We start from the raw sequence: 27,951 nt of genomic DNA, 5'->3' as shown, positions 1-27,951 counted from the left end.
TTTTAATTTATCCGCGGGCTCTTTCTTCTAGCCATACTCTCCGCTAAAGCCGTCAGGGGTAAATTTTCACGCCCCTCGCCAACCTTATTATGCTTCCCTAGACTCGCTCGCGCGGGACGGGCGCTGCGCTTGAACAGCGAGTTATCCGATGCGAGGGACATGGTGCTTGAGCGGGGTTCAAAGGAAATACCGCTGGCGGAGAGACTCGTTGACACGTTGGGGTTGACTTCGCGCAGGCTCGCACTCCTATCTGAGGTGCTCTCAATCGATGGACGTTCTGGTGTGCTTGTCTTGCTAGTCTTCCTTGAAGGGGCGTCCAGGTCGGTAAAGACAATCGTATTGTCGTCGGCATCATCCTCTTCGGCCTCGGTTAGGCCAGAAAGGTCTTCATCAAGCTTCGAAAGGATGGCGTCTTGTGTATGGGTACGAGGCAAATTCGTGGGGAACTGGTACTGTGCCTTCTGAGGTGTTTCTCCAGTGGGCCGATAATCCTGGAGTGCCGTCTTGCCAATCTGGTCGCGCAGGCCCGATAGTGGTTGGCATATTTGACTAGTCAGAGGCTCAAGGCTGTCGTGCAGATCGCTGGCGTCAAGGTCCATGACCTCGCCGAGGTTCTTGACGCGATCAAACGTGGTCTTGAAGTGAGTAGAGATATTGCCAAATGACTGATCCACCGTGTTGTACAGAGCCTGGAGGGATTGCGAATGCGTGTCATGATGGGCGTTGCTCTCAGACTTGGCACGAGCCACAAAGTCGTCCATAGCTTCCATCTGGATGTCCAAATCATCAATCTGAACACCCACCACGCGCACGGTCTCAGCATGCACTTGGTTCGCTGTGGTTCGTATGGACGTGCTGCGTTCCTCTGCCGCGTTCCAGTCGTCTTTCAACTTTGTCTTGATCTGATCGCGCGACTTCTTGACTTCCTCCAACAGCTCAACCTCCTTTTGGTCCCAGGCATCCATGCCTTGGCCGTGCTGGGTAATGGCTCCCTCGAGAGACGTATTGTAGTCGGCCATGTTCTTCTGCATCTGCAAGGTCCTATCCGCGAACCGGTTTTCCTGTGCTTCGGCTTGGGTCGTGATCAGGGCCGAGATTTGGGCCAAAAGCTTTTGGCGTTCCTCAGCCCCTTGCCGCCTCTCTTCTTCCAACGCCTCTTGCATGCGAGTCGAGATACTGGCATTCTGGAGCATAATAGTATTGGTGGCACTTTGCAACTGTCGCCTCAGGTTGTCAGACTCACAGCGCTGGGTGGTGATATGCCGGACGAGATCTTCAAAGATGGACTTGAAATCCTTGCCCAAGGAGGAGTACGAAGTATGGAGTTGTTCGTGGAAGCCTGACATTTCGCTCAACACGTCCCCTGCAATCTTCTCCGCGGCATGTGCGATGGCCTGAAGACTTTCGCTGACCCGCTCCTTGACGTTGTCACGAATCTCTTTGATTTCTTCCAACACCTCGTCCATGTCTTCCTTGGATCGTTGCTTCTGCTCCAAGAGCTGTCTCTTGGACTCCGCAAAGGTTTCAAAGTTCTCGTCCATGAAGTTTTGTGTAGCAGACAGCTTCTGTAGCTCTTCTTCCACAAACGTCTCCATTCGTCTTGATACGCTCAAGATTTGTTCTTGCTGCTCCTGCTGGAAGACGCGGACCCGTCGCTCCACCATTGATGTTATCTCAGCAACCTGAGACTGGGATGAGTTCCAAGCCGTCCGGTTCAACAAGTGTAGGTCCGATTTACGCTTGTTTTTTGCGTGTAGCCCATTGACGTCTTTGACCGTCTTCTGCAGCTTGTCAATCAGCACACTGCCGATTTCCGTCAGCTTCTCCTCCGTCTCCTCGTGAGCCTTGCGGAGTTCCGTCTCTTCTGCCAACGTCTGACGAGTCGCTGAGAGGATAATGTCGGTTTGATCGAGGACGCCTTGAGTATCTTCCAGCTGTGCCTTGGTGGCTTCGTTCTCCTTCTTCATGCCCATGAACGTAATGTTGAGGGAAAAGAGCTCCTGGACCTTGTTCCGTAGATTTGTTTCTAATGTCTCGAGCCGCGCACTCTGTTCCTCCAATACAATCCTCCTTGATTCGCTCTGTGCAGTCATCTCCTCGTACATGTCGTTGGAAAGGTAAACGCCGTTGCGTTGTCGTGTAGATATCAATTCACTCTTCAGCTTCTCAATTTCAAGAGTAAAGTCTTTAAGAAGCATCTTCTTCGTCATCATATGAAGCTGAGGCTTGTTCCGGATATTCTTCGCGCGGAATGCGTATTCGAGTGTGGATATCGTTTCTTCGAGGTTGCTTTTTGAGGGAGAAATGGTGGCAATGACGCATGTTTTTGTTCGGCCACCAAGCGAATCTTGCAAAAGTCGGGTCAATTTGGACTCTCGGTAGGGAATATGAGGGCTGCGATCCACCAGAGCATTGATGACTCGCCCCAAAGTGAGCAGCGACTTGTTGATCAAGCCAGCTTCGGTGGCTCGCTTATTCTCTGCGCCTGATCTCTGAATGTTTTCGCTCCCAGCCAAATCCACCAGATTCAACTTGCCAGCGCTGACAAGCTCCTCCACCCCTTGGTCGTTGGGCTTTTTGACATATGCCGTAATCGTGAAGACGGTATGGCCTCGAGAACTCAGGTCGTTGCACTTGGTCGCTGCTACCTGGCGCTTCAGGCTACCCTCCTGGAGCACCTTGATTCCCTCGGCAGCGTTCTTGATGTGCTTCTCCTCCATGCCTTGAACAAGTGTGGTTGCGTGGCCTCGTCTTGAGGCGTCGTCGAAAATCTTTAGCTTTGCGTTTTCGTCGGCAGAGAGTAAATCTCGGAGGTCCTCGTTGTACAGCTCGATGAAAGAGCACTTGACGCAATTGTCGCTACCTTCGATCTCGAGTTTATTAAACAGCTGCTGCAGGACGCGGGGAATGATGCCGGCCTCGTCAGAGAGCATGCCCAGCGTATCTGACATGTCTCCCGACATTGTGTAAGTCTTGCCTGTCCCCGTCTGGCCATAGGCAAATATCGTGCAGTTGTAACCTGCGAGCATCTGGCCATTTCATTAGCACATGCCGATATGAGAGAGTGTATGCCACTGCCGAAATCAGATCAGGAGCGAACTGCGCAGGAAAACCAACCTCTTCCAGAATAGGTTTCACCGTGTCATCAAACACCATGGACTGGTCAGCGGCAGGCGAGAACACGCGGTCGAAGCTGTACGTCTTGTTGCTCAGCGCGTTGGCCCCCATCGACAGCTCAATCACCTTCCCCTTGACGCCGTCCGAATTCACCACCACGGCGCTGTTCTCCTTGACCTCCCGCTGGCTGCGCCCGCGACACCGTACCACGACGTTGATGTTTGTCTCCTCGCCTCCGCCCACCACCACGTCGGCCTCAAAGTCGCGCTCCTTGCGCTTCGTCCCACCCGCCGCCGCCGGGTCCGCGGGGGACATGGCGCTCGACCGGTCAGCCCGCGACGCGGCGCCCAGGTGTCGATTTGCTGCGGCGTTGGAAGGTCTGGCGCTGCCCGGACGCGTGCTGCCTCGCATGCCGGCGCCTGTTCGTATGCTCGACGAGCTCATGGTAGGCCGAGTAGGATCTCGATCGGAACGTGTTCGAAGGTGAGCCATGCTGACGGCGGTATGACCACCACTGCCGATAGGTAGCCTTCGTTGTTTTTTCTTTCTTTCTCTAAGGATGTGTATGTATATGGCGAGAGTGTTGTTGTTGATAATAATTCCTTAGGCGGGGATAGCGGTGGAGCCCTGGGCGATTAGGAGGTACCAAGGTACCTCAAGTCTGGAGTACCTCCTGGTCAGAGCGCATGAAACCCACAAAGGGAGAGCTGAGAGTTCGCATTTAATTACTCTTGAAAAATCGAGAGACGGAGACCAGATTCAATTCTTCTTTATTAGTGAGGAGGGGCCTGGAAAAAGATCTGTGCGAGATGTGGACATGTGCAGGAGTAGCCAGGGTATCACTATTGAAAAAGACCTGTTTACGGAAATACACACACAGGTAGAGCTGCTTGTAAGAAGCAGCTTTGGGTTGGTACAGAATTGGGCTCCGTAAAAAATCTGAAGTTGCTGAAAGTAGAAATACAGGCATTATACGCTTAAATGCCTCTATTGTTTGGTACTTGGTACCTAGCACAACAACGACAGGCAGGGGTGGACCTTGGGTGGCCGTCGCCACAGCAACGGTGTGAGATTTAACGATTATGTCATTCAAGATCGAGCTGTCATGGATTCACACCAGAAGAATAAAGCAGTTTGTCTTGGATAGAATGAGACATGCACTCCGTAATCCGTATCATCAATGGTGCGTCTGTTATTAGCGTCGTAAGTAGTGAGTAGTGACCTCCAACTATAAACAAAATCTAAAGCGTATGAACAATGTAGCTAAAGAGAAGAAGTATGCTAAACCTCATCAATTGATGAGAATATCTATCTCTGAAATGCTGGATATCTTCTTCATGCGTCCTTCCGTTCCCAATCATGTCATCAACGCCGTAAACCAATGAAAATAAGCGAGAAATTAAAACTTTTGTTGTTGTTATCGAACGACCCCTTTCACTGCGTAGCCTCGGCGCCCTTCTCAACGTCGGGTTGCTTCTTCTTTGTCTCTTCCCTCTGCTTGAGAGATGCGAGGCCTGTCTTGTGCTCTGTGTGCTGCTTGCTGAGAGTCTTCTGCTTGACAAAGAGGCTGATGAAGAGACCCAAGGAAACGAAGCAGGTATAAGCGATGAACATCTTTTGCATAGCGTTCCAGTAGGCTGTCTGAGCCACCTCTCGCTGATGGCCGTCGAGGCTGGCAATCAGGAATACACTTGACGCAGCCTCGGAGCCGGAAAATCTGGCGGCCAACTCGGGTCCGAGCTCTCGTTGGAGAAAGGCTTGCTGCTTCTGCATCTCATTGTCGAAGATGACACCGCCAATGACAACCGAAGTAGACGTTCCAAGTTGACGGAGGAACTGGAAGCTGGCAGTCGCGGCTCCAATATCGCGGGGTTCAACGTTGGTTTGCAGGGCAATGAGAGGTGACTGGAAGTTGGGACCAACGCCAATACCGGCAATGATCTGGAAGATGATGATCTTGGCCCAGTTAGCCCTGGCCCCAAGGTCAATGAAGAGACCAAAGCCTATGGTCATGATAAACAGTCCAGAAACGATGGGAATCTGGTAGTTGCCCGTCTTCTTGATAAATACACCTGTGAGGGCAGATGTAAAGGACAAGGCCAGGACATAGGGCAAGATGTAGACACCAGAGAGAAGCGATGTGGCACCCAAGACGGCCTGGAAGTAGAGGGGAAGCCAGTAGCTGCCAGACATAAAGGTCATGGCGTGCATGATGGACAGGCCGTAGGCGGCAATGCTTGTCCTGTCACGGAAAAGTCGAGTAGGCATCACGGGGAACTTGGCCACTCGGTTCTCATAGATGCCGAAGAGGGCAATGGTGACGAAGCCAAAGACGATGAGGCAGATGACGGCAGCGGAGTCCCAGGGGAACTGAACGCCGCCAAACTCGAGTCCAAAGAGCAGCATAAGCGTGCCGCCAATGATGAGGACGTTGCCAACCCAGTCAATGGCAGCCAATCCTTGCTTGACTGGCGTGCGAGGGTTGTGCAGCTTGAGCACGAAGATGAGGATGAGCAGACCAACGCCGCCCAAAGGTAGGTTGATGTAGAAGCACCAGCGCCATGAGACCTTGCTGGTGAAGACACCGCCGAGGATGGGTCCAATGGCTGAGGCCAGGGCCCAAACCATGCCAAGGATACCAAAGTACATGCCTCGCTTGCGCATAGAGAAGAGATCGGAGATGCAGATGTTGGGAAGGACGATGGTACCACCACCTCCGACGCCCTGGATGGCACGAGCAGCAATGAGCATGCCCATGCTGGTACTGACAGCGCATAGTAGCGATCCGATCCAGAAGATGGTGACACTAACGATGAGGGTGGGCTTGCGGCCGAAGATGTCGGAAATCTTGCCCCATGTGGGCACGAACGCAGCGTTGCCGAGTAGGTAGGCGCTTCCGATCCAGATGTAGCCAGCACTGGAACCAAAGTGGTTGGAGATGGTCGGGATGGCAGTGGTGATGATGGTCATGTCAAGAGCAGCCAGGAAAAGCGCCAAACACAGGGCAAAGATGACGAGAAACGTCTCGACATTGGTCCGGCCAGCTTCCGGCTCGTCTGCGGGTGGCCCTTGCGCCGGAGGTCCTTCGGCGGCCGGAGCTGTTATTGAAGCCGATGCTGAAGCCGTATCATCCTTTTCCAGCGTTGTAATGCCAATGTTGCTCTCCCCGAGCTCCTTGTCGACTCCGAGGCCAGCCTCAATGGCTTTGATCTCGCCATCTGTGCTGCGCGCAGGATTGACTGTATCATCCGAGCTGGTGCGCCTATCCGGCGTTGTGGCTTGTTCAACAGCCATAGTGAGGCGTCGACGGCTTGTGAGACACGGTCGACGGGTTAGGGTTCGGCGGCTGAGACTTTTTGGTGGAGCTTTCGCGTGGCGAGCGGACGCCAACTCCTCGTGGCGACTTTGTCTCGGATTCTCTCTTTCTTAGCTCTCTGCTTGGGAGCAGAAAAATCCAGGTCCTTGCCTTGCCTTGGCAGCAGCTGCAGCAAGACAAAGGAGAGAAGTTGAGAAGGATAGGGGAAGGCGAAAGATGAAGAAAAGCCTAAAGAGCATGGGCAGAAGGGATGGTTGTCGACGGGGGACACTATTACTATATAGAAAGGTAGCGCTCCGATAGTCTCCCCTCCCCGGCAGAGAAGGTGAGAAAGGAACGTCGAAATGCGTCAAGCATCCACGTTTGTAATCAAGCGAGAGCCAGAGAGAAATGCTACAGCTCGTCGGCCGGCCCACTTCTACGCCGTTGTTTTCGTACTTCGTATGTACGAAGAGTGGGCTGCTCGAGTTCGGCGTGGGCTTGGGCCGATTCCCGGAACCCGGCACGGGACAAGCGCAGGATTTAGGCCTCGAAAATGGACGCTGGGAGAATCGACAATGAATAGGATTGCTTGTTAATGCCCGGCCTGAAGATGAAAATATCGCCAAGATCAGCCTCGTGCGAGCTCAGGACCCGTGTATCGCCGTCCATGGCGCCCGTAGTTGCCGCCTGCGCTTGGCGCGTGCCTCCGTCACGGCCGATTGGTACGATGTTTGCCCTTTCCGACCCCAGGATGTGCGTGCTGTATTCGTAATACTACTCGTAATGGCCCGTTCCTCACCGCAAAAGACGCCTTCCGGCCACACTGCCCGGGTGTTGGACCTTTTTCCCTGTGGTGGGGGCGAGGCTTCATACCGACCTGCAGGGCATCGGCCGAGAGCGGGTGCCAGCATTGGGCTGGTGAGATAGGCCAATGGCGGCAGCTAGTGAGCTGGATTTAAAGGATTCGGCAATAAATTGGTTTCAAGGTTCTTTTTGCTTCCCCTTTGATACTGGCCGATGGCTGGTGAGCTCGAGGGGCTAGTGTTGTAGGTGCATCTTTCCCCCCGGTGATTGCACAACTCCGAACAGCGAAGGCGAGTTAAAATGGACTACCACGCGCGCCCTATGGTGGTGATTTCTATCTTGTCTTGGGATCCAGTTGTTGATTGACATCCGACTGCACGAGACGCTGTAGAAAATCCAGGAATCAACAAGAGTTCAAGCTTGAGAACCCCCCCTCGGCAAAACCACTTACCTCGGAGCAAACCATCATTCACCCAAGCCGCATCACCACATCACATCCCATCATCAATCACACACTCGCCCTCCCCCTTTGCGCTGGCTGGATGGACCCCGTCAGAGTCAGAGTTTTGAAGAGCCCACAAAAACTGCTGCCCCGCGCGGCACTCTTTTGCCTGTTCAGGTTCTTTTTTCTTCGCTCCCGCCTAGGCTAGATCCATAATAATGGGGAAGCCAAGCCGCTGTAGATACATGTAAACAGAGTAGCATTTGATCTGAATTTTCTGCATTTGCTTTGCGGAAGGTGTTTTGGCCGCTGCGCTGTCAGAGAGGCAACCCGGAAGAATTCCCGGATCCAGAGAATGCTCGGAACGTGGCTTCACGCTCGCCACTCGTTTTCGTTTTGCATCTGCATCTGTACTGACTAATAAATTAAAGGTTCCTTCCATTCACATCCATCCCCTCGCGCATTTATCAATCAGGTGCAGCAGGAAGGAGCGCCATCGGAACCTACCGTAGTGCCTACCTTGGTTGCTTGGCATCTTATTAGCATCTTAGCACGGAGGAGCACCTGCCCATATTGAGCAAAGCCAGCTCTAATGACCATTACGGCGAGGCAGGCACTCCACAATTAGCTCCTTGGGCCGCCATTCACCGACGTGGGAAGGAATTGTTCCGTTCGGCTATCGCAGGTACGTACCGAGAATGCGTGAATACGGCGTATTCCCCGATCTCGATTCTTTGCGTTTGGTTTTGGTGTACTTCATTACAAGACTCGTTATTGCTCTCTTTCTACTTCATATTGCCTTAGCACCATAGCAGTAGCACGTAATGATATGTCTTGATAGACTTCTGATAGGCTGCGAACTTACTCTGCCAGAGAGCAGTTGATGCAATACAGAACTTAATATGATGAAAGACTCAAGTCAGTGGCGTAGAAAGGAAGTCAAATGCCAAACGTCACATTTACTTGGCCATCTCATCTTCACCAAGCAACTAAAAAATTAGATCCAAGTAATCAACAAGTATCCGTAGCCAACAGAAATCATGCAAAGATACTTGATCAACACTATCAAGGTGAGGCTCATGGCAGCAAAAGATTGTCTTGAAAGAAGAAGCTTATCAAAATCGCCTTCGCATAGAGCTATCGTTGCTCCTCTTATGTCTGCTCTCGGATCAGTCTATTCCATCTTTTTCTATCACCTTTATTACGCAGCGATACAAAAGCTCTAGCTCTAAAAGATAATATGGGCAAAAAAGAGAGAATCATCGCACATGAAAACGCTCGCTATATAAGCAGCGTCAACAAAGTGCTCGACTTTAGTAAAGAAATAACCAAACTCAATGCTGCCCACGAATTCAGATTCTGCGCCAACATCGTCATACCCTTGAAAGCAAACCTACCCTCGAGGAAATTTGCTCTTGCTACGGCACGGAATATTTTCAGTTGCAATTTCGGCCGCCGTCATCGCGTTTTCTATTCAGACGGCTCTTCTACCGTAAATCCCAAACCAAGTTCAACGCCACCAACCGCCGAGCATACCTCAATCATTCCATCCGGTGCCGCTGTTGTCTACAAAACTAAGAGAGACGAACACTGGAACATTAAATACTTTACCCCAGCCAGCCGAGGTCGAGACACTGTCTTCACCGAGCTTGCTGCCATTGCACATGCTTTGACAATTGCCATGACAGAGAGGGCACTTTACCTGGACGACAACAGAAAACACTCCAATGGAAAGGCCAGGTGGTCCAAAGTGACAATATTCAGCGATTGCATAAGCGCGCTGCAAAAGATATGCAAGCTTCGAGAGGGCGCCGTCGCCGATGCCCGATTAATCTGCGACCCCCTTCTACACCATATCATGACCATGTCACAATACTTCTACGGCAATGGAGTCCAACTTGAATTGCGCTGGGTTCCAGGCCACTCTCAAGTGAAAGGCAATTGCCTTGCAGACACTGCAGCCCGATACGCAGCAAATCATCAGGGTGCCGGCATGATTCTCCCGAAAGGACTAAATTGGGACACGGAACCTGTGTCAAATGATGTGAAAACACATGGCCCGCAACAACAGAATATGTCTCCGAAAAGGAAAGGCTAGATATGCCGAATAATCGACCAGGTAGTTTGACTGAACCGATGGAAACGCAATGGATCGGAGTTATGCGAGCAATACAACACACAAACACCAACATCTAAATGACCTCCAAAAATACGATTCGTTCTTAACACAAGGCAGGGTTACTCAACTAATCTGCGTGTAGCAAGTCATTATAGGGGGTTTTAACAACGCCGATAATTCCGAGATGGCAGCCTCTAGGCCGATCTGAGAAGAATACATGTCTAAATGATGACATGAACTATGAATAGCACCGCTTTTCTGTTCAGCCGATGGAGTGTCATTGACAGCGGACCCCTGGCCGAACAATAAGGATTTCTTACGGGATGAATCATAGTCTGCAAAGTAACTGTAGTATAGGAGTTGTGTTTATAACCAGCAATACGAGACAGCCAATGTCTACAAAGGATTGTAGTATAGGAGTTGTGTCTATACTGAGTAATGTGAAAGGCCCGATTAGCCGTGGACTGCTTGTTCAGTAAGGAACCATGTCCTAGACTTTGGCGCAGTATCTAGACTCAGGTCTTATCTCAATTCAATCAGCAACAATTCGCCAAACTAAACATTACAGATCACGGAATTCGCTATATAAGGTACTGCAGCACATAAGTTTAGAAACATACCTCAGTCAGTCTAAGTATGACTGAAGCTAAGTTGTAATTCCGTCTGTATTAAGAGCACAAAAAACTATGAATAATGAATCCAAGGTTAAAGCTCGTTAACACAATGCCATGTATGATATCCCAACCCAAAAACACCCAACTAACATCCCAAATAATAATAACAAAACGGCAAGCCTCAGAATTGCCAAAAAAAAAATTCGCTCTCGTCAGAATGATTAGTATGCAAAACCCCCCCAACCCTTCCCCATTCATCCCCCGTAAACCCCCCCTTGAGTGTCCCAAAACTCAAAACACCGTCAACGTGTTAACATAGTCATTCCTCAACACTTCAAAAACCATTCCAGGGAAGCCATACAGCGTCGTCGTAGAATCGCCATTTGCCTCCGGCCTCCTCGCGCCGCTCTCTTCCCAACCGCCGAGAAACTCGCAACTGCTGCCTGGGCTGTCGCCCCAGCCACGGTTCAGGACCATACCCCCTTGCCGCGGCTGAGTCTTGTCTGTGGGGTAGGCGCCCTCCCATTTCCTGCTCATGAGATTCTCTATCGTCTTGAATTCCATCTCGGAGCTGACGGGGCCACCATCACTGGCCAGGTCATCCAGGTAGCTAATCTCCCAGCGACATCGTCGATGGCGGTTGAATTCGTAGGAGCCGGGGATGTTGCCGTGGAGCACCAGTTTCGTCGCAACTAGTCGATCGGGAGCATGGGTCTTGATTCCGTTACCAATATCATCCGGCACTTGTGTCTCTCCTGGTGGTAGGCTCGAAGGGGGTACGGGCGTAGACATGAGAATGTCAAAGCCAAGATAGAAGTAGTTGTAGAAACACTCTCCGGATGCATTATCCCCCCCTTCGTCTTCTACTGCGGCCTCGTTATCCGATTCGTCTGAGCCAGTATGCATAGACGACTGGTCCGTATCCGTCGACTCATCCGGCCGGCCCAGGTCCTTCACATTAGGGCGGCCGTGCGTATTACTAGCGGCTCGCATCTTGTGAATGACCATCTTCTGATCATTCTTACGGTATATCGCATTCGGCGGCCCAAGTTCTGCCACGAGATCCTGCGGCGTGGTCTCACCAAGGATGATCCAGAAAGAGCTCGCCGTCCATTTCCGAAATAGCTGTATCTTGCCCCCGCCGTGAAGTCGAATCAAGGATACCTCGTCAGGGTAAACGTCCTTCCCACGAGGTATAGTTGAAGTCACCTTGACGCTAGGCAGAACCTCCGTCCACAGCGTCGGCCGCACTTCCGCCCAGGAATTACCACTAAACACAGCCATAGAAGTCGCAATCTGCGATGAAGAGGCAGAAAGTAGCGAAACAACGTCTTTGTCGGCCGAATATACAGAGGTCGGCACGGAGAAGTTAAAGGCCACGCCGGGATACGACAAGACATACGTTCCGTTGCCCTGAGATGCCGCCGGAGGAATGAACTCGCCTGCATAGGTCGGTCCCAGCAGCCGATGGTAAATGTGCCGAAAGGTAGGTCCCGCCGATGACTCGCCCGGCACTTCGGGAGCAGCGGCGCCGGCTGGCCGTACCAGATCCCGATCCTTAAAGGTGATGTGGCTCTTTGTAAAGTCGATGACTTCGATCAGGCGGAGGCGCTGCTCAGGGCCGTCGAACCGCAGCCTGATGCCGTTTTGGGGCAGCACGACGCATACCGGTTCGGTGACGGGCTGGTCTCGGGAGTAGAGGACTTCGAGCTTCGGGAACGCTTGCGGTTCTGCCTTGACCCGGGTCAGGACATCGTGGAGGGACGCGCCAAGGGCTAGCAGACGTGGTGAGTCCGGATTTCAACAGAGTTTTGGAGTCTAGGTGAGATTCTGCTTACTGAAGAACCCGAGAGCCCGTCCGGGATGAAGCTGTGCGGTAAAGAGCGACATGGAGAGAGATGATGAAGACGCGACAAGACCCAGGGGGTCAGCGGGGTTGGAAGCGCAGTGACAACACTCCTGCACGAATGTATGGCGGGGCGGGATATCAATCGTCGGTCTTTTGTTGAGCTGTTTGGGGGTGAAGATGATACAAAAGCAATCGTCGACAGCACGGTGATTTCGGGAATATTTGCTTATGCAGCAGTTATGAAGGTCCAAGAGGCGCTGGAATGTTGCTGATTTGGGGCCGTCCAGCAGCTGGCAATGTCACGAGCTTGGAGTTGGCGCAGGGACCAGCAGCGTGTGATTGCGCCGATGACGGCATAGCGTGGGGCGCGAGATTAGATAAGCCATTTGATGCTTTTGGCCTGTTGCTTGTGACTTGAATGCGTCTGAATTGTGATTTGCCCATATAGAACTGAGACAGAGAGCAGACACTTTGCATTGCGTCTCTCGTCCAATAAAGGTGATGATTTTGGTTTTTAAATACACGTTATATAGTACAGTACAGTTTTCCATGAAGGGCGGGGGCCTCGTGATATCAACCTCAACAGACTCACCATTCCTTGACCTCGCCGCTCTTGGGCTTCTGCATACGGATAACCTTGTCGCAGTTCAACAAGCACAGAGGATCAAAGGCCTTTTTAATCTACATCCCCATGTTAATATACACATGAAAACATAAAGAGTATAAGAGAGTGACTCATGCAATTTACCTGGCGCATCGCATCCACCGTCGTCTCCCCAAGTTCATGAGGCAGGTAGTCTCTCTTGACCAAACCAACGCCATGTTCTCCCTGTCAAGAAGATCAGTATCTCAAGTTTTTTCTTCTCTTGTCAAGTAGCTCCCGACTTACAGAAACTGTGCCCTCGAGCTCAACCGCTCGCTTCACCATCCGCGAAACAACCGCCTCGGCCTTTTTCCGCTGCGCGTCGTTGTACAGCAGAATGGCTTTTCGACGGTTAGAAATATGCTCCATTCACTCAAGAATTCAGTCGAATATAACTCACTGTGGAAGTTTCCGTCCCCAACATGCCCGACAATCGACGCAAACAGCCCGCTCTTCTGAATATCCGCCTTGGTCTCTTCAATCAACTGCGGCAGCCTGCTCATCGGAACAGCCACATCTCCAGTCCAGACCCGATCGCCCTCCTTCTTCGCCGCCATGGTGCTCCAGAGCGCTTCCTTTCTTGCGCTCCACAGCTCGTCGCGCTCGGCCTCCGTCTTGGCAAACTCGAATGACTTGCTGCCGGCCTGTGAGGCGAGCGCCTGGACCTGCGCAATCTGCTCCTTGACGCCGCTGGGTGTTCCGGTAAACTTGAAAAACAAGGTAGGGGCCTCGGCCCATGTGCGAGAAGTGGTCTTGGATAGGTTGATGACCTTCATCTGGTTGTCGTCCAAAATCTCCACGGCCGCAACGGGGATGCCCTTGCCGACGACTTTGCTCACGCAGGTGGCTGCGTGGCGAATCGAGGGAAACGAGCACACCGCAACGCTCATGGACTCAGGCTTAACCGTAAGCTTAAGCGTAGCTTCCGTCACCAGACCGAGGGTGCCCTCAGATCCAATAAAGAGCTTCGTAAGGTCGTATCCGGCAGAGCTCTTGCGAGGGCGTTGTCGAGTCTTGAGAATGGTGCCATCGGCCATGACAACCGTCAAGCTAAGAACCCATTCCCTCATGGTGCCATATCTGTAAGCATTGGTGCCGCTGCATCCAGTTCCAACCATGCCTCCAATCATAGCTCCTGGGCCAGGGTCCGGAGGGAAGAACAAGCCCTTCTCTGCGAGCTCGTTATTCAGCTCTTCCCAACCAACAGCAGGCTGAACAACCACATCCAAATCATCCTCGTGCAGGGCCAGAACCTTGTCCATTCGGCCAAAGTCGATGGAAATGCCCTTCCTCGTCGGCGTAAACTGTCCCTCAATGCTGGTTCCTCCACTGTAGGCAGAGACCGGAATCTTCCTCTGGTGGCAAATCTTCATAACCTCCGAGACCTCCTCCGTTGAGCCGGGATACACCACGCAGAACGAACGATCGTCAGGTCCGGCCTTGTGCGTCGTCCAGTCCGACGTGGCGTGCGCACTTATTTGGTCCTCATCTGTGCTGACATTATCCTTTCCGACAATCTTGACAAAGTCCGCCCATGCCGCCTGCATGTTCTCCAGCTTGACGTTATGCGCCGGTGGTCTCGTCTTGGATAACGGCAACGTCGAGGTCTGCTCGGGTTCTCGCGGCCAGTAGGTGCCCAGCCAGTAGGAAATGCCAACGCTCGATAGGAACACTGAAGACGCCAATAATGTCAGCATATGGAGACAGGAGACGGCTGCAAGAGCCAGCCGGCGGCCGTCACATACAGAAAGTCAACATCCAATTTCTCGCCGGATCGTTCATGTCCCTCCACTTCTCGTACTGCTCGCGCTGCTCGCGCTCCCTCCTCAGACGCGCCCCGATGCTGCCCATGACCTGCCCCTGGAACGACCTCCCCAGCTTCTGCTCATTGCCCTGCCTCGGCGCCTTGGGCTCAATCTCTGTTGCGTAGTGCCGCCCAGCTGCTCCGGGTCGCACCGCAGCCAAGCTCCGCAGAGCCTGTGCGCGGCGCAATGGATGCGCTGCCGAACCGCACTTGAGCATTTGGTTGCGAACTCGATGCTATGGGCCCGTGGCCTGGATCTGGGACAGGTGCAGCACGCAAAAGTACGGCAGACGCTCAATTCGCAGTGCGGTTGAGTTGCATTGAAGTGATTGATGGCGATTGCGAAAGGCGAAGCTTAGCTTTTGCAATGGTGGGGGCGGGCCAAACATGTCTGTCAGTGCTCAGAAGACGTTAGCGGCGGATCTGTATTACATTAGTAGTATGTAGATTCGGCATTTCACGGTAGTCTTTCAACGACGGAGAATGAGGATAGTAAAGAATTCAATGTTTGTTCACGAATTGCTAAAAACTTGTAGGGGTATAGAAGCAAAACCAATCAAACTCCCAGCCCAATGTAAACATATGTCCCTTAGCAATGCTTGAGTAACTCCGAGTACCTCATCCATACCATACCAGATCCATGGATACCAAAACCAATCAAACCCATAACGCCCGTAACCGCCCTTTATGGTGTAGCCATGCATATTTGAATAGCAGACATTATTCATAGACCCTGCTCAACGCCATGTATTTGCCTTCCTTGACCAAAACGCCAATCCCGAGTCCACTCCGAAGAAGGAGTGGCAAGTCAGTCTTGACTTCTAACATCGTCCATGGAGCTCTTTTGCCGTCATCCATGCATGTATTATAAGTCAAAATAAAGAAACAGAATGAAGAAGAAATCCCCAAAACGAAACGAGAAATAAAAAAAAAAAAAGAAGAAAAGATAGATGTAACGACAAGCAAATGGAAAAGGCGAAAGAAAGAAAGAAAGAAAAAACAAGAATGAGGGCAATTTTCTCGCCCCCAGACAAAGGGGGGCATTGCCCAGACGATCCTCCATGCCCAATATCAAGCCAAGCTGGCAACAACAAAACTGGCCATTCAAGCTCCCCAACCACGTACCGCCTCAGCGCCAAAGTAGACCGGCGAGTTTAGACCAAACACTTCAGCAACGCGTCGCAGCAGTGTATTTCTTTCCTTGGATCGCTCCAGCAAAATCCCACGAAGCATCAAGCCTACTGTGGCCAAAATGCAGGTATCGTTCCATGCATGGACGCCTGAGACCACGCATGGGGTTCAAAGTGACCGTGACCGTTACCGAGCGTCATGGTACCGTCAGAGCCACCGTCGAGTGGCCCCCCCAGCAGGCCAGGCGTGTCGTCAACGGCGTTCCACTGCCCTGAGGCTATGGCATGAAATGGCGCATTGCCATGTGCCTGAGTGGCATCGGGAGCACCCGTGAAGCTCGCGTGCGCAAATCTGGGGAGCGGAGACTGAGGCGGAGGCTGATACTGTGACGTCCCGGGCAACGACATGCTCGAGTTCCCGTGGAAACCAAACATGGGAGGAGTCAGTGTCTGCGTTGTATGAAAGGGAAACATTGTATTCCCAAACGCAGGCTGAACCGGCAGATAAGGACTCATGGCGCTGGTGTCAGGGCTCGACGTTGCCTGGAAAGTATATGGACTCTCAGCCACATTGCCAAACGTCTTCATTGGTGCATAACCTTCCATGCCTGCTCCATCAAAGGACGACAGAGGACTTTGCTGTGACTGGGTTTCCATCTCCGCAGTGTAAAAGCCCTGGCCCGTGTTGTCGACAAGAGGCTGGTTTGAGTCTGGCGTATCCATCTCATCGAAGCGCCCCTTTTTGGATTGTCGAGAAGGGCGATCATCGCGGAGCCTCTTCAAGACGTCCCGCGACAACACAGCCAACGCCTTTTGTTTCTTCCCGTCTGGATCCTGGCGTGCTTCGATCCAAGCCTTGTCAATCTTGTCGTGCAGGGCGCCCCAGCGGTCCATCAACACCTTCCAATTATCGGTCGTGGGAGTCACAGCGAGCTTATCGGCGAACCCTCCCATTTTGAGAAAGTTACTCAAGATCTCTCGTGCCTCCCTGGCCTCTTCAGGATTTAACCCCAAGGCATTCTTGGCGTCCGTTTGCGTCATCTTTGGCCCCAAACGCTCCGTCTTTGCAAAATTCCTGCATATGGTATCCAAGGCTCTCCGCTTTCTCTCGATGTTCTCAGGAAACGTTAACACTCTTTTGTACAATTCAGGGTGCTGGTGCAACAGCTGTGTTATTGCTCCCTCCCATTTTCCCGTTGTGTGGGATTTTGAGCGAATACCACTGTCGTTGCAGATAGCCGCAAAAGTGTCGCGGAGTGTCGTAATTTGTTCTTCGTCTATTCCCAGTATGCTTTTGGCCTCCGTCAGAGTCATTTCAGACTTGCGACGACGTAAAGGGGACGCCTTGATCCTGTTTGGTCGCTTTGCAGGGCGAGATTCCCCAGATGTTGGATAAAAATACCCAGATGATGATGCAGAAGAAGTGCGACGAAGCACCATGGATTCATCTTCCGAGTAAGCGCCGTCAGGGAAGCTCAAAGGCGAGAGCTGTGACATGTCGCTTTGGATGGACTTGGACCTAGCTCTGGCCCCTTGACCATTGTACAACCCGTTGGCCTTGCAAAATTTGGTAACTTCTCGTTCAGTCACTTCAATGCTCTCTTGTCGGAGCTGTTGGGTTATCTTTCGATACGACAAGTTCTGATTCCACAGCTCCGTGACCCGATCCAGCGACAGGGCGGGCTTGACTTTGTGCAGTGACTTGAGATAGCCCCAATCCGAGAGTTTAACCTGCAATGATCGTCTCCTACAGTAAGGTGTTAGTCTCTACTGCCATTGGTCACGTCGTATTGACGAGACGAAATTTGACGACCCACGATACGCAGAGGGCGCTGTGGTAGATGAAGGAACTGGACTCGCCGACTCAGCTTACTTGGGCTCGAAGTTATACTCGCTGCGCAGATGGTTCATGACCTGTGGCAAATCCCAGCCATCTTTGATGAACCGCTGGAAGATGACTTCCTTGTACTTCTCCCAGTCATAAACCATGGCGACGAAAATGCGTGCGATGCATGCCAGACAAGATGAAGAGAGCGGCTGGATGCATGTGTATGTTGATAAAATCCCGGTGGAGAGGGATCGCTGCCGCTAGGAATCTGGGATCTCAGGGTCTAAATACTGGCCGGCTTTTGGCTGATCTGGAAGGCCTAACCGGTCTGGGGAGCAGGCACGTTTTATAACACACGAGACAGAGCGGTTAGGTAAGCAGGATCGGGCTATTTTTAGGTCTCGGAGCAAAGCATGAATACAGTGGGAATGGTGTTTCCCCACGCAGCAAGCCACAAGATATCAGGGCGAAAAAGCACAGGACGAGAAAAGGACAAATATATCGATCGATTAGACGCTATCGGACCGCACGAGACTAGCGGCAGCTAATCGGGAAATCGAGGCTGTCTAGCTCAGCAAGAGGCTGGAGCACAAAGAGGTCCAATTCCATCTTTCCCATCTTTTTTCATCGTTAGCACCTATACTAGGCAGTTGTGGCTCTGTCTAACTCGGTGTAACTTGATCGCATTTCCCTGCCACCTGAATTCGATTCAGCCGGCCAACTTCCTGGTGCCATCATTAGCCCATTCCTCAACTCGCCGAGCTCTTTGTTTTCCCTCGTGCCGTCTGCCTCCCACGTCATCTTGCATGGGAACCACACACCCAGGTACCATTGCCATCATGAGAGATGTGATCTCCAAGACAAGTCCTCGCTTTCGTTGAAAACATTCTGCAAAACAGCATTAACATGGCCCAAGAGACGAACCAAAGAAAAGGCAGAGGCAGTATGACCAACATCGGGACCCATACAATGCTCCCAGATGGTGTGACGATGGTCCACTTTCCTTGATTTCAACAAGAGGAAGAAGAAGAAAAGACTGGGTGGGATAGTGATTCACTCTTATAGTTCTCACTTAAACTTTATGAACTGATTCGACGCACGGCTATCTCATTTCAAGCTTTCAAAGCAGAGAGTATTAGGTTTTCCACATCGGCCAGAATGCCCACGCCATGTTTCTTGCTCTCGGCATATTCTCGAGGTCTATCGGAATGGATCTGCTGTGGCTTCCATTAACTTTGCAGATATACTTCACTGTCGAGATTGAACTTGATAGGTATGGAGTATGCCCTTAGATAACGCTCTCGAGTAATTAAATCCACCAGCTCTCATACTTGAATGAGTCACTCTACTCCCGCACCCAGATTTGGGTTTTATTGCATTGTAGTACGGTGTCTAGAGAAGCTCTGATTACGCGGCCATAGGTTTACAGTTTTTCACAATCTCAAGGTGGAACATGAAAGTATCAGGACTAGGTAGGTCGTGTCGTGGTTCCAGATCTAGTACACAATGTCAACGCTATTCCTACAGTATTCACCATGTATGAAGCAGCAGCGTTGTACTACCTGAGATGGAATGTTCTAATGGGCTCTAGTTCTTTCTTCCTGAGCTATGGCGGTGGAGTAAACGCTATCATTAACAGCCAATCTGCATTATCAGCTCTGCTCGGTTATTAATCTTTCCATAATCAGAAGCTTCGTTGATAGGAAGATATACCTGTTCTATCTGTACTAGTGATACGGCTGCATCAGCAAGATGGACCGAATTACCTCGCTAAATCAAGTCACCCGCAAACCGCCTCACATCATCACATCGCAAAAGCGACTTATACCAATCGTAAACCTTAAAAATCCCACTAATAGCATGCAACATACTAGGTAAACTCGATCGAAACTAATCCGAATTTCGAGGCCCCTCCAAAGTTGGTGGAGACCTACCCGAGTACCGAAGTACAACATTCAAGGCTAGACTCAAAAGGACATTAGTTCGGCAGCGGCAGAGTGTGGGGAGCCGAGGTTCACGGCAAACGCGTTGCAGACGGTCATCATGAGCTCTCGCGTACGGAGTATCAACGACGAATATCCATCGACAGAAGATGATGAATCTCACCTCTCACCTCATCTCATCCGCCATTGACTTCCACTTCGCGCCTTATCTAATCTCTCTCATACAACCATTATAATTCTCATTTCACGCGCTCAACCCCCATCGAGCCATCTCAAACCTCCCATCGACCTCAACACCAAGACCCCTTCATCTCGCATCTACACCATCCATCCAGAGAACCTCATCACCATCACCACAATGGCCGCCTCCAAGCTTCCCTCCAGCTACAACACCTTCACCCTCCCCACCCTCCAATTCTCCCACCACCCCGCCTCCTCCCCCACCGTCACGCCCGTCATCGTCCTCAAGCTTCACCGTCCCGCCGCCCGCAACGCCTTCACCCAGGAAATGGCCACGTCCCTCATCGCCGCCTTCGACCAGCTCTCGTCCGACCCCCGCGTCAAGGCCATCGTCTTCACCTCGTCCGACCCGCACAACAAGATCTTCTGCGCCGGCATGGACTTCAACGCCGGCGGCCAAACTTCCTCCTCGCCCGACCAGCACCGCGACGAGGGCGGCCAGGTCAGCCTCGCCATCCACCGCTGCGCGAAACCCGTCGTCGCCGCCCTCAACGGCTCCGCCGTCGGCGTCGGCATCACCATGACGCTGCCCGCCAACATCCGCGTCGCCAGCAAGGACGCAAAAGTCGGCTTCGTCTTTGGCCAGCGCGGCTTCTGCCTCGAGGCCTGCAGCAGCTTCTTCCTGCCCCGCCTCGTCGGCACCGCAAAGGCCCTGCACCTGGCCACCACCGGCGGCGTCTATCCCGCGGGCCACAAGCTCTTCGACGGGCTCTTCAGCGAGGTCGTCGAGCCGGACCAGGTGCTCCCCACGGCGCTCAAGATTGCCGACGAGATTGCCGCCAACGTGAGCATGGTGTCGGCCACGGTGATGAAGAACCAGATCTATCGGGCGCCGGCGACGCCCGAGGAGGCGCATCTGGTGGAGAGCAAGATGTTTTACTCGCTGGTCAGGAGCAACGATGCGAGGGAGGGCATCGAGAGCTTTTTGCACAAGAGAAAGCCCGAGTTTAAGGACACCATTGATGAGAATGCTCCTCCGGGATATCCTTGGTGGGCAGCGGTGGACGTGAGGCCAAGATCGAAGCTTTGAATGACGGGAGTGAATGGATGCAAAAAGTATAAAGAAGAGACAAATGTCTTGGTAGAGAGACATGATAATGATATGTACATGTATGTAAGCCATGTCAACAATACATCGAATAACATCACACGATACCTGCAAAAACCATCAGACATTCACCGAGCCTCACCGTTCCCCCCCCCCCCCCCTTCACCACCAGCCCACCCACATTCCCCGAGTGCAACCACACACAAAAAAAAAGGACGCTCCAAAACCTCAAGATCATCGCTGCGCCCCTGGTGATCCCCTTTAGGCAAAGCCCTTTCCAGCGAATCACATCACTCGTCCATGTACAATGATGCCAACTCCACCGTAAACATGAACGACCTGTCGTTTAAACAAAACACCAAGAAACCAATAGCCTGCTACATGTGACATCTCACATTCCCGCTTCAAAAACAACAAAGACAATAAACACGCAACACGAAAGGCGAGAAGAGAAGATTTTGAGTGCCAACTTGTTCGTATTCCACACCAACTACACCTAAAACAACTACAGATTGTACGGATCCCTTGCCTCTATGAAAAAGCCCTCCTCTCTCATCGCAACCTCCGCCAAAAAAACTTCCTCCCCAAAAAACCCACGAAAGCGTCAAATCCAAGACGCTTCCCCAAGCGATCCGTACCAATCCTCGAACAAGAAGCCACCTTTGGGACAAGACCAAAATCGTCCTACTCTCTCCAAAAAGTCTGTCCATGATATTCAAATTTTTTTGGGTGAAAAAAATTCGTGTTTTGTTAATTTGTTTGTTTGTTTGTTTTGCTTGGGCTCCCAAGGAAAAGAAGAAAAAACTTTGCTTTCCTGTGTCTAAACGCTCCAAAGCATGCCCCCTTACAATGTGTATTTCCTCCTGTATGCAATTCGTAATGTGACCCAATCGAATGGGTGGAGTATAGAAAAACTTCATCAAAACTCAACAATTGTGTGTGAGTGAGAGATTAAATGAAAAAAAAAAGCTGTCAAACATTTCCGCCCTATGCTTGTACTATTCCGGTTTCCGTAACGCCTCGCAGAAAGACAAGTTTTGCATTGTGATTCGCGTCAAAAAAAAAAAAGATAATAAACGGCATTGCCAGATGCTGCGTTCGCCTGGGGTCTGCTGCTCCCCATCTGTATCAAAGGGCCGTGAGAGAGAAAAAGAAAAGTGAAAAAAAAAATCATAAATAATGGAGATGTTGGCAAAATCCAGCACCTCGACCTCGCTAGTAGTTTCATATGATTCGCTAAATCGATTGATGATGAGTGGTATGAGGGCGAAGGAGAAGAAATTATACATGCACACATACGTGTGGTGCATGCATGTCCTCATTTGAGTGGCCGAGGTAGTAGAAGAACGTGTGTTCGGTAGCTGTAGGCTACCCGATTAATCGAGTCCAGTAGTTGAACGGACTCGTGCGCGTTGAGTGTAGGTGTTTGATGTAATGTAGCAGTTGGAATTGGAAGCAGCCTGCGCTTTGTCACTGCTCTTCTGAGAAGCCTTGAAAGGGTTCTGGCTCTCCTATCGCCTGGCCAGCTTCAGAAGGCGGGTTCTCAGCCAAAGGATGAAGGCGGTCCAGAGGCTGTTTGTCCTGCGCTTGGCCGTCTTGCTTCTGGAGGGGGCCTGGAACTGCGGCTCCTGCGCCTGGCCTCCGTTGAGCGGGTCTGACTCGGTCTTTTCGCGGACACTGGACGAGTTTCTCGCGCTGGAGAGGGTGCTGGTGTGTCCGAAGCTGGTCTTTCGCTTCTGAGCCTGCGCCCGCTCGTTCTTGTGGGCTTCCTTGGCGGCGTCACGCTCCCGCTTGCGGATCTGCTCACGAGCGTACTTTTCCTCCTTCTCCTTCTCCTTGGCCTCGAACTTGCGACGGGCCTCGCGGACCTGCTCCTGGCGGGTAGACGTGTCCATCTCGCTCCGTGAGCGAAGGCGGAAACCATTCATGTCTAATGAAGCGCGGAAGGGGGATGTGGGTGTTGTGGAGCAGATGGGGTTCGAGGCAGTCTTTTGCTGCGTGGTAGAGATGAGCAATGGCACGGAAGGGCCGTCGTTTGCGGCGGATTGGTGATTCACAGCGCCCTGGGTGAGACGTTGTACAGAGGGGCCCGAGTTGGAGCGAGTGGTGGCAGCCCTCACTGAAGGGCCGTCTGAGCTGGTGCGCTGGCTTCCGGACAGCGATGGGCGGCCAGTGGCCGTTGGTTTTGAGTTGGGCGAGTTGGACCTGAGGCTGGAGGAGTAGGAGAGATTCTTTGTCGCCGTGGCGCCGGCGCGGTTGGACTCGGATTGAGAGAGACGCAGAGAGGTGGGCGAGGCCAGCGGCTCTTCAAAGTCAAGCTCGTCGTTGTCGCCGCTGTCGCTCTCGGCGATGGCAGCTGTCAAGTCGCGCTGCTGGCCCGTCAGGCCGTTGTCCAGCGACACCACCGAGTTGGCGTATGAGTTGAGAGGCGGCGTCGAGGTCCGGGGCATCTGCCTTGAAGGGTGGATGAAGGATCCGATGCGGGCGGCAGTGGCTGAGACCGAGTTGCCGCTGGTCGAGCGCGCATGAGAGGGAGAGGAAAAGGTGTTTGCGCGGCCAAGGCCAGGCGCCACAGGGCCGACATCTTTGGTGAAGCTGACGTCGCGGGTGAGCTTTGCGCCGGCAGCTGGCGCAGCTGGGTAGCTCGAGTACAGCCGGCGGTCGCTGGTCAGGTCGTCGAGATCGCGCGAGCCAAAGTCGAAGGAGCTGTACTCGAGCTCGGGCGTCGTGGCCACGGGCTGGTCGTCCCAGCCGCGGTTGAGGTCCAGCGAGTTGCGCTCCGAGTGGGAGTGGACGTGGTGCAGGCGCTTGAGGATGGGCTTGACGACGATGCGGCTGCGGGACTTGGTGAGCTTGCCATGGCTGCTCAGGCCCGAAGGCTGCGTCTGCTGCTGTAATGAAGCCATGGCCATCTGGGTGTGTGTGTGTGTGTGTGTGTGTGTGTGTGTCTGCGTGAGTTGTGCTGTGTTGTGTCGTGTTGTGTTGTATGATGTGGTGTATATTATTAGGTGGACGCAACGCAACGAACCGCAGCTCAACGGCAAGCAACGCAACGCAACGCAACGCAACAAACGCAACAAACGAGAGGGATCAATGGATGAAGTTTCGAATAGGCTTCCTTCTGGGTTCTTGTTTTAAGTTTCGGATTTGGATTGGACGAGCCCACTGCGGCCCCCCCTGTCGAAAAGCACCGAGATTCGTTTCGTCGGGTTTCCTGTAGCATCTACCTACACCGACTGCAAGCCATTGTTGCCGTGGTTCCTTGCACTTTGTATGGAGCAGAATAGATGGGTTTGGGGGGACGAGTTACACGGCGGCGGACAGCGAGGATCCACCGGATGTACGCATTGGGCACCCGGAAACGCACCCCAAAGGACCCAAGGCAAAGGGCGACCAGGTTTCGAACGCCTTTGGTGAACTGGCCGGGGGTTGGAGGGGGAAAAGGAGGAAACGGGGCCGTCAAGGGAAAGGGGCGAGGTTTGGTGATGCTGCTTGGGATGGTGAGGCCGAGGATGAGCGGTGGTCCGGGGGGGGAGGAGGGGGATGGATTGCCTCTAAAAGGACCTGAACAGGCACCGTCGCAGGCGCTGGATGCGGCGCTGATGGCGGGCACTGGCACTGTCGGTAAGGGCCTGGAAAGAGGGGGCTAGCGCTAGCTACTATAATACTCCTACAGCACAGGCCGGGGTCTGATTACGACGGCGCGGTGCTTGCGGCCACGGCGGTGTTGGTTTGGTGGCGACTTATGCTTGGACTTGGACACGTTCGAGGTTGGTCGAGTCGAAAACGGATGGATCTGATGGGTTGGGTGTCTCGTTCTTGTCTTGTCATTGTTGCTGTCGCATTTCGGGCCCAGAAAACGGTTCCAGTTGCTCCGGCCAGGCGACTCGAGATGGTCCGTTTCGGGGCACGGCAACGCCTCGACGGGAGCGTCTGGTGTCATTCAACACAGCAGTTACAACAACCGCTAACACGAACGGTTACAATGATGACAATTACGACTTACAGCGATCCTCCGTGGCCCCAAGCCCTCTTCTTCCTCGTCATCTCCCCCAGCCTCAATTAATCAATCAATCTGTCTCTCCCGGCGGCACGTGGACGCGACAGAAAGCGGCGAGCACCAGCGCCAGGGCCGGGGGGCCGCCTTCGACAGCGTTTCCAGACGTTCCGCCGGGCCAACAGACCCTGGCCCGTAGCGATAGCTGTGGGGAGGGCGGGCAGGGGATGGAGGCACTATTTCCAGCAACGAGATTTGATGTACCGCCTGGGTAATATTACTCGTGGCCTGTTGTAAATTGCTCGTACTCTCGTCTACCATTAGCGAGCCCGGCCGTGCGAGTACTTTCTGTAACGAGCGCCGAGCATCAAATTACATACCCGGTCTGGCTTCTTCCATTTCCAGCTCCCAGTTCCAAAAAAGAAACCAGGCCCATTTCGAGTTTCGCGGGCGACTACAGTAACTCCTCGTCCGAGAATAAATTACCGCAAAACTCGGGCGCGGTAATAAACTTTGCCCAAAGCGACAAAAGTTGGCCAAATGTCTCAAGCCAGACGCCGTGGCCCCGAAGGCGTCCGGTTCGGTTCCCATCCGCATGGGATTCTCGGAACGGCGCCCGTTTTTTGCGCTGTTTCTTTCTTCTTCTTTTCTCTCTCTCTCTCTCTCTCTTGTTGCCCTGCTGCCCTTGCTGCTTCTTGTGCCCGTTTTGTGCCCCTCTTTTTTTAAATTGAACACACAGACAGGCTGCCGGTCAGGAAAGGCGGTCATGATGCTGGCCCCTTGCTCGGCTGTGGCGGTTTGCTGCACTTGCGGGTCGCCGAACCGTCCCATGTACTCGGTACCCTCAGATGGGGAGGTGGCAGCCCGGATTACACTGGCAGCTGGATCCCGGACTCCGTACCTGGTACCGCTACAGTAGCTTGTATTGTTGCGTTTAATCAACGATGCTTTGATATCCAACGGTGGCTGCGCCTCGAGCTGGGCAGATGAAATAATAATGCCGCTTCCCCCATCCCATCTTGCTACAGTAGTATTTAATGAAAAGGAACAGCCAGCGCCCACACGCGCAGCTGAAATGAATCATGACGTGAAATCATTCATGGCTGATTCAAGCTCATTCATCACCGCCCATTTCCGGGTCCCCAATGCTACAAGCATGCACGAGCACTCGTACATGTACATACAGCACGGCATGTCGGTGCCTACGGGCTGGAGTGGCCCTCTCACGCACAGTCCAAGTTCTGTAAAAAGCGCGCAGCTGCAGGCGAACACCGCTCAATGCACTCGCATGGCATGACGCGATGGGGACAAGATTGAAATGCACGAGAGAATTGACGAAACTTGAAAACAAAAACAAAAACAAATAGTGCTGCTTGCCTTGCTAGCTTTGCCGGCCAAGCTGGAATTTGCGCCGTGCTCTTCAGAGCTCAGAGTCCACCGACCGCAACGGGCAAGCCTTGAATGGCCTCCCCGCTTTGCTGCGTGCTTTTCGTCTTTGCCGCCTCCCGCGACTGGCTGCCATGTATCGTAGCATCGCCTGGACTGGACGGTATGTAGTACCTAATACGATGCGAGAGAGACGGCAACTACGAGTATTTACGAGCACTAACAAGCAACTGGCAAATAGCAGCAGCAGCCGGATGCATCCGCCAGGGCCTTGCAAGACATGGCCGATCGCTCGCCAGTCTTTACGGGCTGCTATTTGGGGCCTCTTGGCGAAAGCGAACCCTGGGCTAGCTACTACTATAGCACTGTGCAATAATAATGTACATGTATGTACGAGAGAGACATGCAATTGATGCAATGCACTTCTTGCTGCACCAACAGGTAATAACTCGAATCCTGCTTGAGCTGCCTGCGAGTAGGTAGGCCTCTATCATGTATCACACTCACACACAGACATTTGTTTCACATACATCATTCACTGGATGTATGATAACGCCTGTCTGTCTGCATGTATGTGTACCTATGCATGTAAGTTGTGCTGTGCCAAAACACATCCATCACTGTTATATGCGTGTCTCAGTTGCAACCCGCCCCAGGAATTCTGCCGAGTTGCCCCCCGGAGGCGGCCTTGCAAAGCAAAAATCCGGATTTCTCGCGGCCGCGCCAGAACGCTTCAATCTGGCGGTAAATGATCTGCATAGGCCCAGCAGCGCTGCACCGGTGAGCTGTTTCCCGTTCCTGTGCCTGGATTGGCTTGCAGGCAGGCGGGCAGGGAACGACTCGGCATGGGACGAGAGCCATATGCAGGCAGCGCTGCCACCGCCTTTCTCTACCGCCTCCGTGAATGGGGGGGAGCCCGGTTGGGTTGTGATAAGAAAAGAAACAGGAAAAAAAAGAAAGACGGGAGAGAAAAAACACCGCAAGCACAGCACTCTTTCTCCTTTCTGCTCCCTTTCTTTCGCCACCTCCTCCCTCCCCCCAGCCAGCAGCAGCGGTACGGACATGAATGTACCTACTCGTGCGTGCTTGTGCCGTTGAGATTAGTATGGAATACATGCATGTGCGTGCTCGTGCTCGTACTGTGCTGTACAGGAATAGGACCGGACCGGACAGGACAGGACAGGACAGGACGGGACATGCACGTTCGAGGCGGTGGACAGAGCCAAAAAACACATGATGTCCAGCACGACGTGGATGCAATACGGGGGACGCAAGCGCCCGAGTGACATGCCGACGCACCTCGCACTCAGTCCCAATGAGTGACTAAGCCCTGCTCGATGCGGTGCGATGCGATGCGATGCGATGCAGTGGTTCAGCTTACATGTACATGGCCATACGAGTACTCGTACAGAGACGGGCAGAAAACGGCAGTTGGGAAAGAAAAAAAAGCGAACTCGGATCCCCACCCCGCCTCTTTGTCTTGTCGGTCTGTCTCTGTTCCCCTCCTCTCTTGCCTGTGCCTGTGTCTGTGTCTGTGTCTGTGTCTGTGCCCGCTTCTTCACTTGCATCGCTTCCATCCCATCCATCCGTCCATCTCCCATCTGCCATCTTCTCGGTGTCACTTTCATCTGGGCCTACTACCAACTAAATAGTGGTAGCTACATAAGCTTGCGCTATCCCACGCCATTC

General features: G+C 52.7%; 7 protein-coding genes across 7 annotated transcripts; 2 read left to right on the top strand and 5 right to left on the bottom strand.

Moving 5' to 3' along the window:
* Window positions 1–2: 2 nt before the first annotated feature.
* Window positions 3–3,561, bottom strand: Triagg1_891 (uncharacterized protein; the record flags this gene model as incomplete). Its single annotated transcript, XM_062902395.1, has 2 exons — window positions 3–3,029; window positions 3,118–3,561. The coding sequence occupies 2 exons, from the start codon at window positions 3,559–3,561 to the stop codon at window positions 3–5; spliced, it is 3,471 nt and encodes a 1,156-aa protein (XP_062760115.1).
* Window positions 3,562–4,551: 990 nt separating this feature from the next.
* On the bottom strand, window positions 4,552–6,411 carry Triagg1_890 (uncharacterized protein; the record flags this gene model as incomplete). Its single annotated transcript, XM_062902384.1, has 1 exon — window positions 4,552–6,411. One exon carries the CDS (start codon window positions 6,409–6,411, stop codon window positions 4,552–4,554), a length of 1,860 nt encoding a protein of 619 aa, XP_062760114.1.
* Window positions 6,412–8,901: 2,490 nt separating this feature from the next.
* Window positions 8,902–9,759, top strand: Triagg1_889 (uncharacterized protein; the record flags this gene model as incomplete). Its single annotated transcript, XM_062902373.1, has 1 exon — window positions 8,902–9,759. One exon carries the CDS (start codon window positions 8,902–8,904, stop codon window positions 9,757–9,759), a length of 858 nt encoding a protein of 285 aa, XP_062760113.1.
* A 926-nt stretch (window positions 9,760–10,685) lies between these two features.
* On the bottom strand, window positions 10,686–14,908 carry Triagg1_888 (CAZyme family AA4; the record flags this gene model as incomplete). The annotated part of the gene is made up of 7 exons (XM_062902362.1): window positions 10,686–12,169; window positions 12,233–12,468; window positions 12,836–12,924; window positions 12,992–13,072; window positions 13,133–13,227; window positions 13,287–14,558; window positions 14,632–14,908. The coding sequence occupies 7 exons, from the start codon at window positions 14,906–14,908 to the stop codon at window positions 10,686–10,688; spliced, it is 3,534 nt and encodes a 1,177-aa protein (XP_062760112.1).
* A 1,020-nt stretch (window positions 14,909–15,928) lies between these two features.
* Triagg1_887 (uncharacterized protein) lies at window positions 15,929–17,809 on the bottom strand (the record flags this gene model as incomplete). Its single annotated transcript, XM_062902351.1, has 2 exons — window positions 15,929–17,567; window positions 17,694–17,809. The coding sequence occupies 2 exons, from the start codon at window positions 17,807–17,809 to the stop codon at window positions 15,929–15,931; spliced, it is 1,755 nt and encodes a 584-aa protein (XP_062760111.1).
* Window positions 17,810–19,949: 2,140 nt separating this feature from the next.
* Window positions 19,950–20,861, top strand: Triagg1_886 (uncharacterized protein; the record flags this gene model as incomplete). The annotated part of the gene is made up of 1 exon (XM_062902339.1): window positions 19,950–20,861. The coding sequence occupies one exon, from the start codon at window positions 19,950–19,952 to the stop codon at window positions 20,859–20,861; it is 912 nt and encodes a 303-aa protein (XP_062760110.1).
* Window positions 20,862–22,390: 1,529 nt separating this feature from the next.
* On the bottom strand, window positions 22,391–24,822 carry Triagg1_885 (uncharacterized protein; the record flags this gene model as incomplete). The annotated part of the gene is made up of 3 exons (XM_062902328.1): window positions 22,391–23,841; window positions 24,111–24,511; window positions 24,554–24,822. 3 exons carry the CDS (start codon window positions 24,820–24,822, stop codon window positions 22,391–22,393), a joined length of 2,121 nt encoding a protein of 706 aa, XP_062760109.1.
* Window positions 24,823–27,951: the final 3,129 nt, after the last annotated feature.

This window comes from Trichoderma aggressivum (genome assembly GCF_033847375.1).
Source record: "Trichoderma aggressivum f. europaeum strain CBS 100526 chromosome Unknown scaffold_002, whole genome shotgun sequence".
NCBI classification, from domain to species: domain Eukaryota; kingdom Fungi; phylum Ascomycota; class Sordariomycetes; order Hypocreales; family Hypocreaceae; genus Trichoderma; species Trichoderma aggressivum.
Note: the sequence above shows the minus strand (reverse complement) of the source record. Positions and strands in the feature narration are given on the sequence as shown.